Source organism: Lacerta agilis, chromosome 2 (genome assembly GCF_009819535.1).
Source record: "Lacerta agilis isolate rLacAgi1 chromosome 2, rLacAgi1.pri, whole genome shotgun sequence".
Classification (NCBI taxonomy): domain Eukaryota; kingdom Metazoa; phylum Chordata; class Lepidosauria; order Squamata; family Lacertidae; genus Lacerta; species Lacerta agilis.
In genome coordinates this window covers 28291973-28304502 of record NC_046313.1, presented here as the reverse complement: position 1 = coordinate 28304502, position 12530 = coordinate 28291973, and the positions used below count along the sequence as shown (strand labels likewise).

Below are 12530 nucleotides of genomic sequence, written 5' to 3'. Positions count from 1 at the left end.
CGAGGCGGGCACCGCGAGTTCCGGGCCGGGAGCGGGGCAACAGAGCGCTGCGCCTGAGTCATGGAGAGCGGCGACGGCGGCGGCGGCGGTGCCTACGGAGCTGCCAAAGCGGGCGGCACGTTCGACCCGTGGCGCTTCTTGCAGCAGCCGCAGGTCATCGCACGCATTCTGAGTGCGGTGAGTGGCGTCGGGCTGGGGCTCCGTAACGCAGCGCGGAAGTTGGGCTCTGAACTTTTGCAGAGGCCGCCCGGCTCCTTCTTAACAGCCCCCACCGCACCCCGGGCAAGTCGGCGCGCGCGCGCCCGCCCGCCCACGCGAAGGAGGGCGAGCTGGTGCCCAGGGTGCCACTAACTAGTGGCCCAGGTGAGGCAGGCATAGCTGAGGTGGGGCCGTTAGGCACCTGGGCCGTGTCTCCTGCCACCAACAGCAGCACCCTAGGAGGGGAAGTAGTTGAGGCGGAGCAATGCAGTGTCATGCAGCGCCGTCGGGAATGGAGACACCTGCTGGAGGCAACGGAAGCCGCCGCCGCCACCCCGGGCGTCGGCTAGGAGGAGTCTCTCCTTGTTGTTCCGCTTCTGAAGAAGACGCGTGTCCAAGTCCTCTCTGGAAAGTGTCCGATTCGGGCCAGTCTCCCGCGCTGCGCCCAGTTTCTCTCGGCCGGTGGGGAGCCCCGCGCGTGGGAACCGGGCAGGGGCCGCTGCCTCGCTCGGTCCCATTCACTTGCTTAGGATTGGGCAACTCTGCCGAATAAAGTCCACCGCTTTGTATTGCGGGTTGTTTGAGGAGAAGCAGCCTGGTCATATGGCTGTCAGCTGATAGGCCTTGAGCGCAGCTAGGGTGCTGCCTTCCTTGTGTTTTGACCAGCTGGTTGCTCAAGGCTTCTGGGTCTGTAACAGAAAGAGGAGCGCCCTTCCCTATCGGCAGCGTTTGTAGATGGAGAGAAACTCTTCATATATATGGAGCGTTTGCTTGGCAGTGAGGAAGAGCAAAACTGCTTAGGAAGCAGCTGGCTCCCGAGTTTTGCTAAACTCAGTAAGACAGATCCTTTCATGTCTGGTTCCTACAAAAGAGCGTTTCCCAAGCTTGGGTCTTCAGCTGTTTTGGACTACAGTTCCCACTGGTCCTGATAACTACAGGTGATGGGAGTCCCATCAGCTGGAGGCCCAAGTTTGGGAAGCTCTGCTCCAAACATTCTGAGGGAAAGTTATGCTTCTAGGCCTTTGGTTTTCAGTGAGGGTTCTAGGAGCATCTTCCAGAGGTGATGTGAAATTCTGTCAATAATGGCACTCCTTAAGGACAATCTAAAAGTATTATCAGGTGCTACTTATAATGGGAGGGGGCAGGCATGGAAGGTTGAAGTCATGTAGGAAATCATGTCATGTTAACAGGGGTTAACGTGCCCGAGTCCTGCTTGCCTCATTTGAAATACATTTTCTTGAGAGGTGAGCGAGTGCACTTCAAGCGTGCTTGGTTTTTGACGTGGCTGAGAGCAGCTTGTTACTGGTGAGGAGAAAATGACAGCTTTAAAATTAGTTGGGGAGGTGGAGAGATCCGTCTGAACCCTTAAGCGGCTTTGTCTGAAAAGTCAAGGGGGAAGGCTCCTCAGCCATTTGTATGGTTCTTTTTCTGGGATGCACCGATCTCCAGTGCCAGGGGGTCTCAAACAAGACTCCTTATCTTAGCTGGCATGATGTCTAGCACCCAGATATAATTATTGCTCCTCTTTTCCTTAGGGTGAGGTTTGAACTATTGAGGCCTCTGCTGCTCCGTACTTTGTTCAGAATGAATGCAATGCAACTCTCAGCTGTGCACAAAGATGCAGGTTGGGACCTTGCAAGGGTAATGTTTTGCATAGAGGTGGGATTTAGGGATTTAGTGGCCTCAAGTTATGATGTTAAAAGCACTTGAGGCCACCATCTTGCTGAAGCTAAGCAGGTCTGGATGGGTGACCACCTCAGAACATGTACACTGCTGGGTTCCATGATGGCAGAGTGATGGGATATAAATGAAATCATGGTTGATTTGTGCCTTAACGGAGGCACCTCACTACTCTGGAAGATGGTGGGTAGCATTGTACTTCTTTTTGTTGCAGATTTTTGCACTCATAGTTTTCTCCTGCATCATTGGTGAAGGCTACACCAACCATTCTTCATCCGACAAGCTGTTCTGCATCTTCAACCACAGTGAGGATGCTTGTCGTTACGGCATTGGCATCGGAGTTATTGCCTTCCTGGCTTGTGTATTCTTCTTGATGGTGGATATCTACTTCCCACAGATTAGCAATGCCACTGATCGCAAGTACCTCGTTATGGCCGACCTGGGCTTTTCAGGTATTTCTTATTGGGAGGTGTGACATGAAATAAATCCTCGTGGGGAGGGAGGGCAAGGCTCCGTACATGTTCCCTTCCTCCTCTCTCTTTTCCCTACCCCCTTTGCAGAGCTGGACAATGCCTTCCCTTGTTTTGTTCTCAGTATGATGTGAGTCTGGAACAGCTCAGCTCCCCTGGCATGCTGCCTGCTAGGGCTTGTTTTGTCTGAATGAAAGTGTCTTCCAGGAGAGACTGCCTGTGTTCCTAAAAACACTGGGATGCTATATTATTGGTAAAGAGCGGTGCTGGGCCAGGAGGAGACACAGACACCATTGAATTGGTGCCCCTTTGTTCCCTGACGTAAACGCCATGTGCCTTAATACCCTGGAAAAAAAGTCATACGTTTCTTTAAGGGGGCTTCTAGATAGCGTTTGTTCTACTTTGAGAAACAGGAGTTTCTGGACTCCCATTCCAAGCCTCTGCCTAGATTAACTAATAATCAAAACTTGGCCAACACATCCTTCCGAGAATGTTACAGAATATGCCCATTTTTGTTCAGTGAAAGGTCTTCTCCAGACTGTCAATACCGGTACTTTGTGGGAGGGATTCAAGTGCATACCAGAACTTCAAAGCACTTCAAATCTGCAAATCTAAAGTGCTTCGCTGCCCTAGAACAATAAATCCATTAAACAAATTATGTAGTTTGGAAAGTGATGGGGGGAAAGTGTGATGCATTGAAAAAGGTAAGATAAACAAATGACTAACAGGAAGACGTGGAACATCCCACAGGCAAATCAGGATGAATGCTGTTACATAACTGCCCCCCAAAATTATAAATGAATGCTCAGTAACGATCAGACAAAAAGCAGGGTAGCTTTTGTGCAAGCAAGCTGGAAAGAATGTTCATTAAACAAGTTGTCTGGAGGAGCTGTAGAATTTCCTGATAACCAGAGCACAAGTGGCAGGTATTTTATCATATAGTTGTAGCCCCAGCAAGAGCAGAATGATAGTGCTCTGTACTGCAGGCTCCCCCAGCTTGGTGCCCTCCAGATATTGCCAACTATCTCCAACCATGGGCTGTTCTGGCTGCAGTTAGTGGGAGATGTATGTCCCAGCACACCTGGAGGACACTAAGCTGGGGTAAGTTGTTCTCCTGTAACATCAGCTGAAGGGTGCCTGTGCCTCTGTTAAATTTGGAGACTGGGAGAATAACCAGCAGGTAAGCAAAAAGGAATAGAGACCAACATTTGTATCCAATGCTGTGCAAGCAGAATGGGACATTCCCCTCCTTCTGCAGCATGCCCCAAAATCAGCTCCAGAGGGTCCCCAAGCCTCAGGAACTGAGAGTATTGCCTGCCTAGAAGTCTGTTTTGGCACTGAAGCTGCGGCATCAAATACAGCCCTTAGAACAGGGTTTATCGTAGGCCTTCATATTCTGTTTATAAGTCACCCAGTCCCTTCCACTCTTGCTAAATATCTTTTTTTTTTCCTCTGTGCAGCTCTCTGGGCCTTTCTGTGGTTTATTGGGTTCTGCGTGCTGACAAACCAGTGGGCATCAACACCGCCCAAAGATGTATCGATTGGAGCCGACTCTGCCCGTGCTTCAATTGCCTTCAGCTTTTTCTCCATCTTCTCATGGGTGAGTGAGGGTTTCTTTCTGGTCCTAGGTTGAAGTCAGGCAGGCTGCAGGCCACCGGCCCTGAACTAGGAATTGTCTATGAAACTGATAATAAGTTTGCCAACGCCTGTTAAACTGAGCTCAGAACAAGTAACCAGCTCAGATCTCTCTAGCATTGCCTCACAAGGTGGCCATAGAATTTCCCTGGCCTTCCCATCCGAAACAAAGCAATACTACTAAACTACCTTACAGAGGAATGGCTGTTGCATGTGACCAACTCTTCACAGACCCATCCTGGTCCTTGCCGGCCAGAGCTAATATCTTTTTTCTGTCCACAGGGGCTCCTGATCACCTTTGCACTTCAGCGCTACCGCATGGGGGTGCAAGATTTTGACCACAGCTACATTGACCCAGCTCCAGGTCCTGTGCCCCCCTACTCAAGCTACCCCAATGTTGGTCATGACAGCTACCAGCAGCCACCCTTCACTCCTCGCACCGGAGAGGACTCTGAAGGCTATCAGCCTCCGCCTGTGTACTGATTGCTACTAGCACTGTTTAAAGCAGCTCATGGGGAATAGCCACCTAAGTGCAATTGATTCACTTGCTTGGGTTGGGGAAAGGCATCTACTGTGAAGAGTAAGAATGCCACAGCTTAACTTTTGTGTGTGTGCGTGTATTGGGTTCTGGGGTATCCTTGCTGTTTTCTACCCTTGCAGAAAATACTTCGCTCCCCCCTCAGGGGTGCGAGAGGCTTTCTTTCTGGCCTGTGTGTGACGTGCAAGGCATAATAGTTGCCAAAAAAAAATATGCAGAGGATATTCAGCTAACTCTATAACAGGAGCTAGAGATTCCATCCAGCAGTAAGGGAAGCGCCCTGTTACGTTGCTTCCTACTGCAGTTATTGTAGTGGGACCCTTGCTGCTGGCCAAAATACTTTGTGCCTTTTTCTGCAGATGCTGTTACATCCTTGACTCATACCAGCCACTGAGTGGGGTGCGGGGTTAGTTCCCATGGCTCCTATGGTGCTGCCTTTCTAGATAGGATAGTGCAGATGCAGTGCTTTCCTTACGGCTTTTCACTTGCTGCTGGATGGACCTGATGCCAAAGCTTAGGCCTAAAGGCCCCCTCATTTCTTTTCTTTTTAAAAAAATAACAATTTGTATATAAAGTGCTGGACTGAGCAATGTTGAATTTTTCCAGTGTGCCTTGTCTTGTTTCCCTCCCTCAATTCAATCCTAGTTCAATATGGGGGGGGGGGGACCACCAGCTCCCTATCTGCAGAGATATACTAATAGTGAAGAAACATAGCTGGGGTGCGGTGCAGGTACTACTCTGTATGCCTGTTGGGGTGGGAAGCCCACTTGCCCAAAACGTAGTCACACTTTCCTGGGTACCCAACAAGCCTTTCTGGGAAAGCTCTATCTTCTCAGGTTGGTTTCCCAACTGTACCTGTTTGGGGGGGGGGCAGGAGACAACCCCTCCCCCCCCACATGGGAAGCTATTTGAGGATTTGGGAAGTGTATCGTGGCAGAAATAAACCTCGTCACTCCCACCACTTGGAATGCGAGATTTTATTATACATCCTCCCCATGGCTTTAGCGGAGATGCTTATGTGTTAGCCCAACTATGTGGCCGAGGGCTAGCTGTGGGAAAATAATTACGCTGGCTGTAGCAAAGCAGTGGTGTAAGCTCTTGGCACCTACAGAAACAAGTACCATAAGCCTTATCTCAGCTCCTTTTTAAAGGCTGGGCTTTTCACCTCCTGCTGTTCTGGGTTTTGGCCAACCAAGCACTCTTAAGCAGCTGATGCTGTTTCTCCCAGTGCAGCTCTTAACATGAAAGGGTTCTGTACTATCGGGAGAAGGAGTATGGGCATTTTCAGTGGTGGTCCTACAAGTTTCCAAGCAAGAAGTGTCTTCAACACTTCTGATGGGGAGGGGATTGAGAGCTGGCTGTCTCCTACCGTCTGTAAGTGGGTAGCCTTTAAAAACAAAATAGACACCTTGCTCTGAAGCCTGGTGAAATGATAGTGGAAATAAATAAAAAAGGTCAAAGACGACATTCAGTACTAAGTTATTTATTAAAATAGCCTCATGAATAAAACATTTTTCTCTTATTCACTATGGGAGAAGACAGCAAATATTCATGGGGAACAGAAGTGACAGCAGAGCAGTCTTGGGGCATGTTTTAAGTGCAAAACTGATGGTTTGCTGAATCAAATGCAGAAATAGCTACTACCATTCATCATGCAGAAGACAGTAAGATCGAACTGCCAGAAGTTATACGACAGGTACATGCCCCAAGTTTCATATATAATGAACATGATTGATGCTATCGGCCATCCTGAATAAATTAGGAAATAAAAGCCTGACACAGGACACAAAATTTTAAAGCCAAGACTACAAAGAACATAAGAATTGCTTATTGCCCACTTCTGGAGACACATTATATCTATCAAACCCTTCTACAGAAAAGCAGAGGCCTCATAATTTATGCAGGATTAGTAATAATTTTGTTAGTTTGGATGCCTCACCGAACTGCTATATACCCAACATGTAGCTAGATGTTGGATCAGAGAGCTACACATAGAATTGAGGAAAATATGTTTTGCTCAGGCAGTCTAGTCTAGAGTTGAACATTATGTTCCATATTCCATGTTCCAAGAAGGGTGAAAGACTGGGAAAGAGACTAGCCCTTCTAAGGTAAATTGTTCAACAAGGACACTGGTGTCTGCTGAAATAAGAGACAATGGCTTTAAGATATAAATAATATTCTAGTTTGACTAGGAAACAGGTTCTGCTAGTGAACATAGAGGAATCTCCCAGTTCTTTGTGACAGTAGGAAGTCTTTCCCCATAAGTATGAAGCTACTAAGAGGTGAGCTTTCAGTTTTTAGCACACCTAAATCATTAGCCTTTTGCAACATGCCCCAGCCTCATTTCCTTCTTTAAAAGCAGTTCATTCTTTCTAGTGCTTTCACTAGTATTGTCCTTTGATCCACGCCACCTTATTAACGGTATACAGTAGAGTTGGAATGAAGAACAGCACATCAATTAACCCCACTGAAGAAAAATGGCTGTCACTTTCCTAGTTCAGTGTGATGGGCTCCACTGCATGATTTGACGAGCAGCCAAAGCCTTTCGGGAACCAGAGATATCTAGCTGCTTATTTCCTCCTGGTAGATTCTCTTTGTCGTCAGTTGGCTGCTGCTGCTGCTGTGGCCGTTTCTTGAAGTAGCAGACACGGCAGACTGAATGGTACTTGTCTGCTCCTCCTATCACTTCCACCTAAAGAAGGAGAGAAGCGTTAATTACTCAGCGGGTAAAAAGCACTTTTCTGCTGTCAGATGGATAGCAGGCACATCTCTGCCTCACAGATGGAAAGGAACCTTTCCGAGAAGGAAAGTGCAGTGGACTCTTACCTCCTTCTCTGTCCCCAGCCTCTTTGTGTAAGAGGCTTCACGGTAACACTCCATGCAGACGGCGTTTAGTTTCACCACACTCTCCGCTAAAGGGACCAGCTGCAAGATGTTGCCAAAGGCCTGCAATGAAACAACCAGATGCACCGTTGGGTTGGGACACGTACCAGCCGGAAGAGAAAATTAAGAATTTAGAGAGGTTTACCTTTCTCTGGAAGGTTGCATCGAGGGCGGCCACAATGACAGTCTTCCCCGCATTGGCCATTGCTTCACAGAACTCTACAATGTCTGTAAACTAGACAGGAACAGAGGGGGAAAGTTATGTTCCTCCACAGTGGACAATTCGTATCTCTTAGAAATTCATAGTACTACATGTGACACAACCAGTTCTTTGGTTGTGAGGAGACGGTGACATTCTTAAGAGTATTTTCATGGTACTCTTACAGTGAAAGTCTATGGGGTGGGGAGAATAGCCAGTGTGGGGGCCTCCTGCGGTTGCTGAACTACAGTTGCCATCAGCTTCAGCCAACGGTCAGGATCACAGAAGCTGTAGCCCACCCTCATTGGCTAACTCTGGCCCACACATACCCATTCAGAAATAAGCGTTCCATGGAACTTACTCCCAGGTAATAGTATAGAACTGTACCTTAACCCGCCTATGTTTAAAGCAAAGTTAAGGGAGCCAACAGGTCTCACATTCTCTAACTGAAGACTTTAAGGTATTCCCTGATAGGAACTCTATCTGCTACTGCTAGAAAGGTCTCAATTATGGGAGGAAAGGATGATGGCTTGGTGATAGATCATATGCTCTCTCTCTCTCTCTCTTTTGCAGAAGGCCCCAAGTTTAATAGCTGGCAAGCCTGCCGCCGCCACCATCACATCACCTGAATTTACAAAAAGTCTTTAAAGGGGTGGGCCAACTGTAGTGTGGGCTTCTCATGGTCCAAGACAGGCAATTATCACCCAATAAGCTTTTAAATGGAAATGTTCCTTGCTCATCCATCTCCACATACTCAACATGGGTGAGCTGAGGTCAGTCTTGTATATATGGGTTTCTTTGTTTTCGTTAAAACTCCCAATGTCTACTAATGCATTTTACATGTACAAAGCAAGAGTACATCCTGGGGTCTCTTAACAGCTAAAGAACAGCTAATTTGTGTAACAATCTGAAACACGCACTTGTTCTTAGGGAGACAAGCAACACTATATCGGACCAATCTCCACCTACTCCTGCATTATTGACAATACTAGCAGTCACAGTGTAGTCCACACCAAGAACTGACCAGTGGATTGTTCATTTACGTTCTCACCCCTGCTCTACACCCCTTTAAATTAATGTCTCTCCTAACCTTCCAGCAATACAGTGGTGCCTTGCTAGACGAAAATAATTCGTTCTGCGAGTATTTTCGTCTAGCGAAGCACCAATGCAAATCGCGGTTTTCGCTAGACGAATTTTTTTTTCGTCTTGCGAGGCAGCCCCATTGACAAATTCGTCTTGCGGGGCAGCCTTCCGCTAGACGAATGCCTTCGTCTAGTGGGGCACCACTGTACATTGTCCAAGTTCAGCTAACACTGCCAACACGGTCAAGAAAATAACTTCCAGAGAACCCACTAACAGCAACCCGTGTGTGTTCTAGATAAAGATGTACTCCAATTACGGTAGGATTGTTGTTAGAATGTAACTACATTCTATTTAGCAATGATACATAAGAGCCTGCTGGATCTAGTCCAACATCCTATTTTCACAGCGGCCAACCAGATGCTTGCTGGAAACCCACAAAGAGGACATCAGTACAACAGCACTCTAGACACCTGCAATTCCCGGCATTTGATATTCATAGCAACCCCTTCCATGTTCCTTTACACTGTTCTGTGTAAAAAAGGACTGCAATCCTACATCTACTCAGAAGTCCCAATGAGCTCAATGGGGCTTATTTTAGGAGCATAAAACGGCAGCCCAAGTCCCCATAGAGTGTGAAACAGACTTACGCAGTAGTGCTTGACTGTTGACCCAAGCCAGATTTATTTTATTTATATATCGTTTATTTTATAAACAAGAATAATGTTATACAAACAAGTATGCCAAGTTTTCTCATGTCATTTGTACAGTATATCACAAAAATAGCATAATGTGGGGGAAAATATGCACAACTTATGTTTCATTATTTAGAGAAGATAAAAGAACTTACAAACTGGCCTTCATCGATGCCAATCACAGCAGCGTTAAGGGCCTCTTGATGCACATCTTTGAGACAACAAGCTGAATAGGCTTCCATGGTATTCCTACATAGAAACAGATATATAGTGGTACCTCGGGTTAAGTACGCTTCAGGTTATAACTCCGCTTAAGAACAGAAATCGTGCTCTGGCGGCGCAGCAGCAGCAGGAGGCCCCATTAGCTAAAGTGGTGCTTCAGGTTAAGAACGGACCTCCGGAATGACTTAAGTACTTAACCCGAGATACCACTGTATTTGTGATAATTGGATTGCTTTGGGTATAAGCCTACTCCATGGCAAAGAGTTCAGATTCCAGTGGCACTTGCAGAATGCTCTCAAATCTAAATGGCAACTACGTGAGAGAACACTAAGCCAGGGAAGATTCTTGAATCCCCAGAGGTCATAATGCAAAGCATTATAGTGCCAACAGTTTTAGATAACAGTTTGTGAAAAATGGTGTGCCTGCTTGAAATTTCCCAAGCATATACACAGTATAGATTGGCTCTGACATTTTAGCAATTTACCTGTCATGTGTGGAGACGCCATTGACGCAGTAGCGTGTGTCCTTGGAATACTTGATCAGCAGACATTTGTACTGTGCAATTTGGAACCGGCGGACCCGGCGCATGAGTTCAGTGCTGCAAAACAAGAATGGAGATGTCCAGTGGCAAGCATAATCCAGGAAAGACTAAAGTGTTTCTGGTCAGAGAGAAACAAGCTCTTTTACTAGAAGGGCACATGTGGCTCTATTTTGAGTCAAAAAAGCTGCAGCTGTTACATGAGGGAAATTACGAAAGCACATGACTGATTTAGTCACTTCAATACTAAAGATAACACCTACAAACATGAAAAACACATTTCCCTCCCAGCTCTGGCAGAGACTTGCATTTTAAGGCATTGGCTTTTGTTCTACAGAAGGCAGCACTATAAGTTTGGAGGTGAGGAGTAAAGAAATGGCAATTGCCTCTATTCAGTCCATGGGGTCTACTCCTTGCCGTACAGTCCTGATTGGCTAAGGCATGGCAAGGTTTCATTTGATTTGTCTGCCAAGTGGCACGGCCCATTATTTGCTCTGGTAAGAGCAAATGATGGCCAGAGCCTGTTTTATAGAAAGCAAACTTTTTTTGGGCAATCAAGGTGCAAATCCAGCATAGGAGACAGTGCCACTTTTGCACTCATTGAAGGATTTGCAGGCCATTAGCCCATGCCTTGATCTATTTTCACCTCTTGCTTACTGACTGAGGGAGGAAGCAGTAGCGTAGTGGTGATCAAGCAGGTAGAACTCCAGCCAGTTGTGCCTCTTGTCCTATGCATGTTACAGATCAGCCACGCCAGTTAACAGAAAACTGGCATGCTAGGCCCAACATCCAGACTACTAGTACAAATAATAGTAGCACTTATTTCAAATCTGCAGTGTACATACCTTTTCCCAGAGAACATGGGTCCAAAGATGACCTATAGAGGTTGGAGGGGGGAAAGGATTTAGGAATGTTTTCTTCTTAAAGCCAAGTACCAAATACACAGGTTGCAAGATGAATGGCTGCAGTCAGAAACAGGTTGTTGAACCAGATTGAGCTCTTTTTAAGCCTGCAATCCCTACAAGAGCCCGTCCATTATCACAGGGGTGGCCAACTCCCAAGTGACTGCGATCTACTCACAGAGTTAAAAACTGTCAGCGATCTAACCCCTTTTGGGGGGTCCAGGTCAAAGTTGTTGAGCTTGTTTAGGAAGGAAATCCCCGTTTTTAGGGGTCCAGGGCAAAATTGTTGAGCTTTTTTTTTTTAGGGGAGCCGAGCCGAAGTTGGTGGGCTTCTTTGGGGGGAACCAGTGATCTACCACAGACGTCCAGTGATCTACCGGTAGATGATGGTCCTACCTGTTGGACGTGCCTGCATTATCAGATGCGGCAGCTCTCTAAATGCCACATCCTAGGAATCCCAAGAGGGGAGGTGGCGGTTGTGCCCATGCCCTTCCCATCTGCATCATGAGAACAGGATGCTGGGCTGGGGGGGGGGGGCCTTTGGTCAGATCCAGCTGGGCCCTTCCCGCGCCCTCACGTAGCCTTTACTCCCGTTCGGAGCCGGAGAGGCGAATATCGCTTTCGCACCCCCAGTTCCGCAATCGAGGTTGCTACCCAAAACCTCTCCCTCGCTCTCCTCTCTAGTACCCCGAAAAGCCAAGGGCCCCGAAAACATCACTATAAAGGCGAACCTCCAGCCTCAGAACTATCAACCGCTCCCATTAACAAACCCCTGTCACATACAATGACACCAACTTCTACGTGCCTGTATCTGGCCGCGGGCCTTGAGGGGCGACCCCGGCTGCACTCCCGGCATCATCAGGCAGTTCATGGCTCCGATTCCAAGTCCTTGCCCGGGCAGATCCACCTAACGCCGGCCTTTTTTCCCTTTCGCGCTCCCGGCTTCGGCAGTTTTTATACCCAGGGGGAAGCACTGTCCAATCAGAACAGACCGCGGCGTTCCACAGACCATCCAAAGGAAACCCCCTCCGTCCCTTGGCCAATCAGAGTCAAGGCGGGAAAAAACTTTCTTGAAAGTATTTGGCAAGGGCCGCGTAGGCGCTTAAGCTATCTCCCGGCATGCTCTGCGAAAGTGAGGATTTTAATTTTTTTTTTAAGGGGCGGGGGAGACACTTGCGTCTGGTCTCCCGTCACTCATAGTTCCTCTTGCCTGGCGTTTCCCCCCCCCCCCCTGCTTGGCAGTCGGAGAGCAGCGCCTAAAATCAGCTCTCCAGCTTTGCTTGTGCAAAGGTTGCCATGTTTTCCTTTCATCATTTCTGATCTCTGATTAACCGAGGAACCCGCACGTATTCGCTCAAGGTTGTGTAATTATGTTAAAAAATGGGTGTGAGGGTTTCAGTCATAGCTTCTTTGTCCCAGAACTTGTGGCCTGCAGCAGCACTGAGCGGAGACTCATCCAATCCATTGCCAGAGTTGCAATAGTCTGGGTT

At 47.6% G+C, this 12530-nt stretch overlaps 2 protein-coding genes across 2 annotated transcripts; one reads left to right on the top strand and one right to left on the bottom strand.

The window, feature by feature from the left end:
• Positions 1-5122, top strand: SYNGR2 (synaptogyrin 2). The gene is made up of 4 exons (XM_033139067.1): positions 1-177; positions 2093-2330; positions 3809-3948; positions 4266-5122. Exons 1-4 carry the CDS (start codon positions 61-63, stop codon positions 4464-4466), a joined length of 696 nt encoding a protein of 231 aa, XP_032994958.1. The 5' UTR covers positions 1-60; the 3' UTR covers positions 4467-5122.
• Positions 5123-6044: 922 nt separating this feature from the next.
• Positions 6045-11995, bottom strand: TK1 (thymidine kinase 1). The gene is made up of 7 exons (XM_033139066.1): positions 11846-11995; positions 10984-11015; positions 10085-10198; positions 9534-9627; positions 7550-7639; positions 7348-7467; positions 6045-7213 (listed from the first exon to the last, which is right to left on the bottom strand). The coding sequence occupies exons 1-7, from the start codon at positions 11909-11911 to the stop codon at positions 7019-7021; spliced, it is 711 nt and encodes a 236-aa protein (XP_032994957.1). The 5' UTR covers positions 11912-11995; the 3' UTR covers positions 6045-7018.
• Positions 11996-12530: the final 535 nt, after the last annotated feature.

Excerpts from the sequence above, each read along its gene's own strand:
- SYNGR2 (XM_033139067.1), top strand. The coding sequence starts at position 61 with ATGGAGAGCGGCGACGGCGGCGGCGGCGGTGCCTACGGAGCTGCCAAA. Across the intron at positions 178-2,092 it reads TCGCACGCATTCTGAGTGCG|ATTTTTGCACTCATAGTTTT; the intron begins GTGAGTGGCGTC and ends TTTTTGTTGCAG. Across the intron at positions 2,331-3,808 it reads GGCCGACCTGGGCTTTTCAG|CTCTCTGGGCCTTTCTGTGG; the intron begins GTATTTCTTATT and ends TCCTCTGTGCAG.
- TK1 (XM_033139066.1), bottom strand. The coding sequence starts at position 11,911 with ATGAACTGCCTGATGATGCCGGGAGTGCAGCCGGGGTCGCCCCTCAAG. Across the intron at positions 10,199-10,983 it reads CCCATGTTCTCTGGGAAAAG|CACTGAACTCATGCGCCGGG; the intron begins GTATGTACACTG and ends CTTGTTTTGCAG. Across the intron at positions 7,214-7,347 it reads GGCTGGGGACAGAGAAGGAG|GTGGAAGTGATAGGAGGAGC; the intron begins GTAAGAGTCCAC and ends CTCCTTCTTTAG.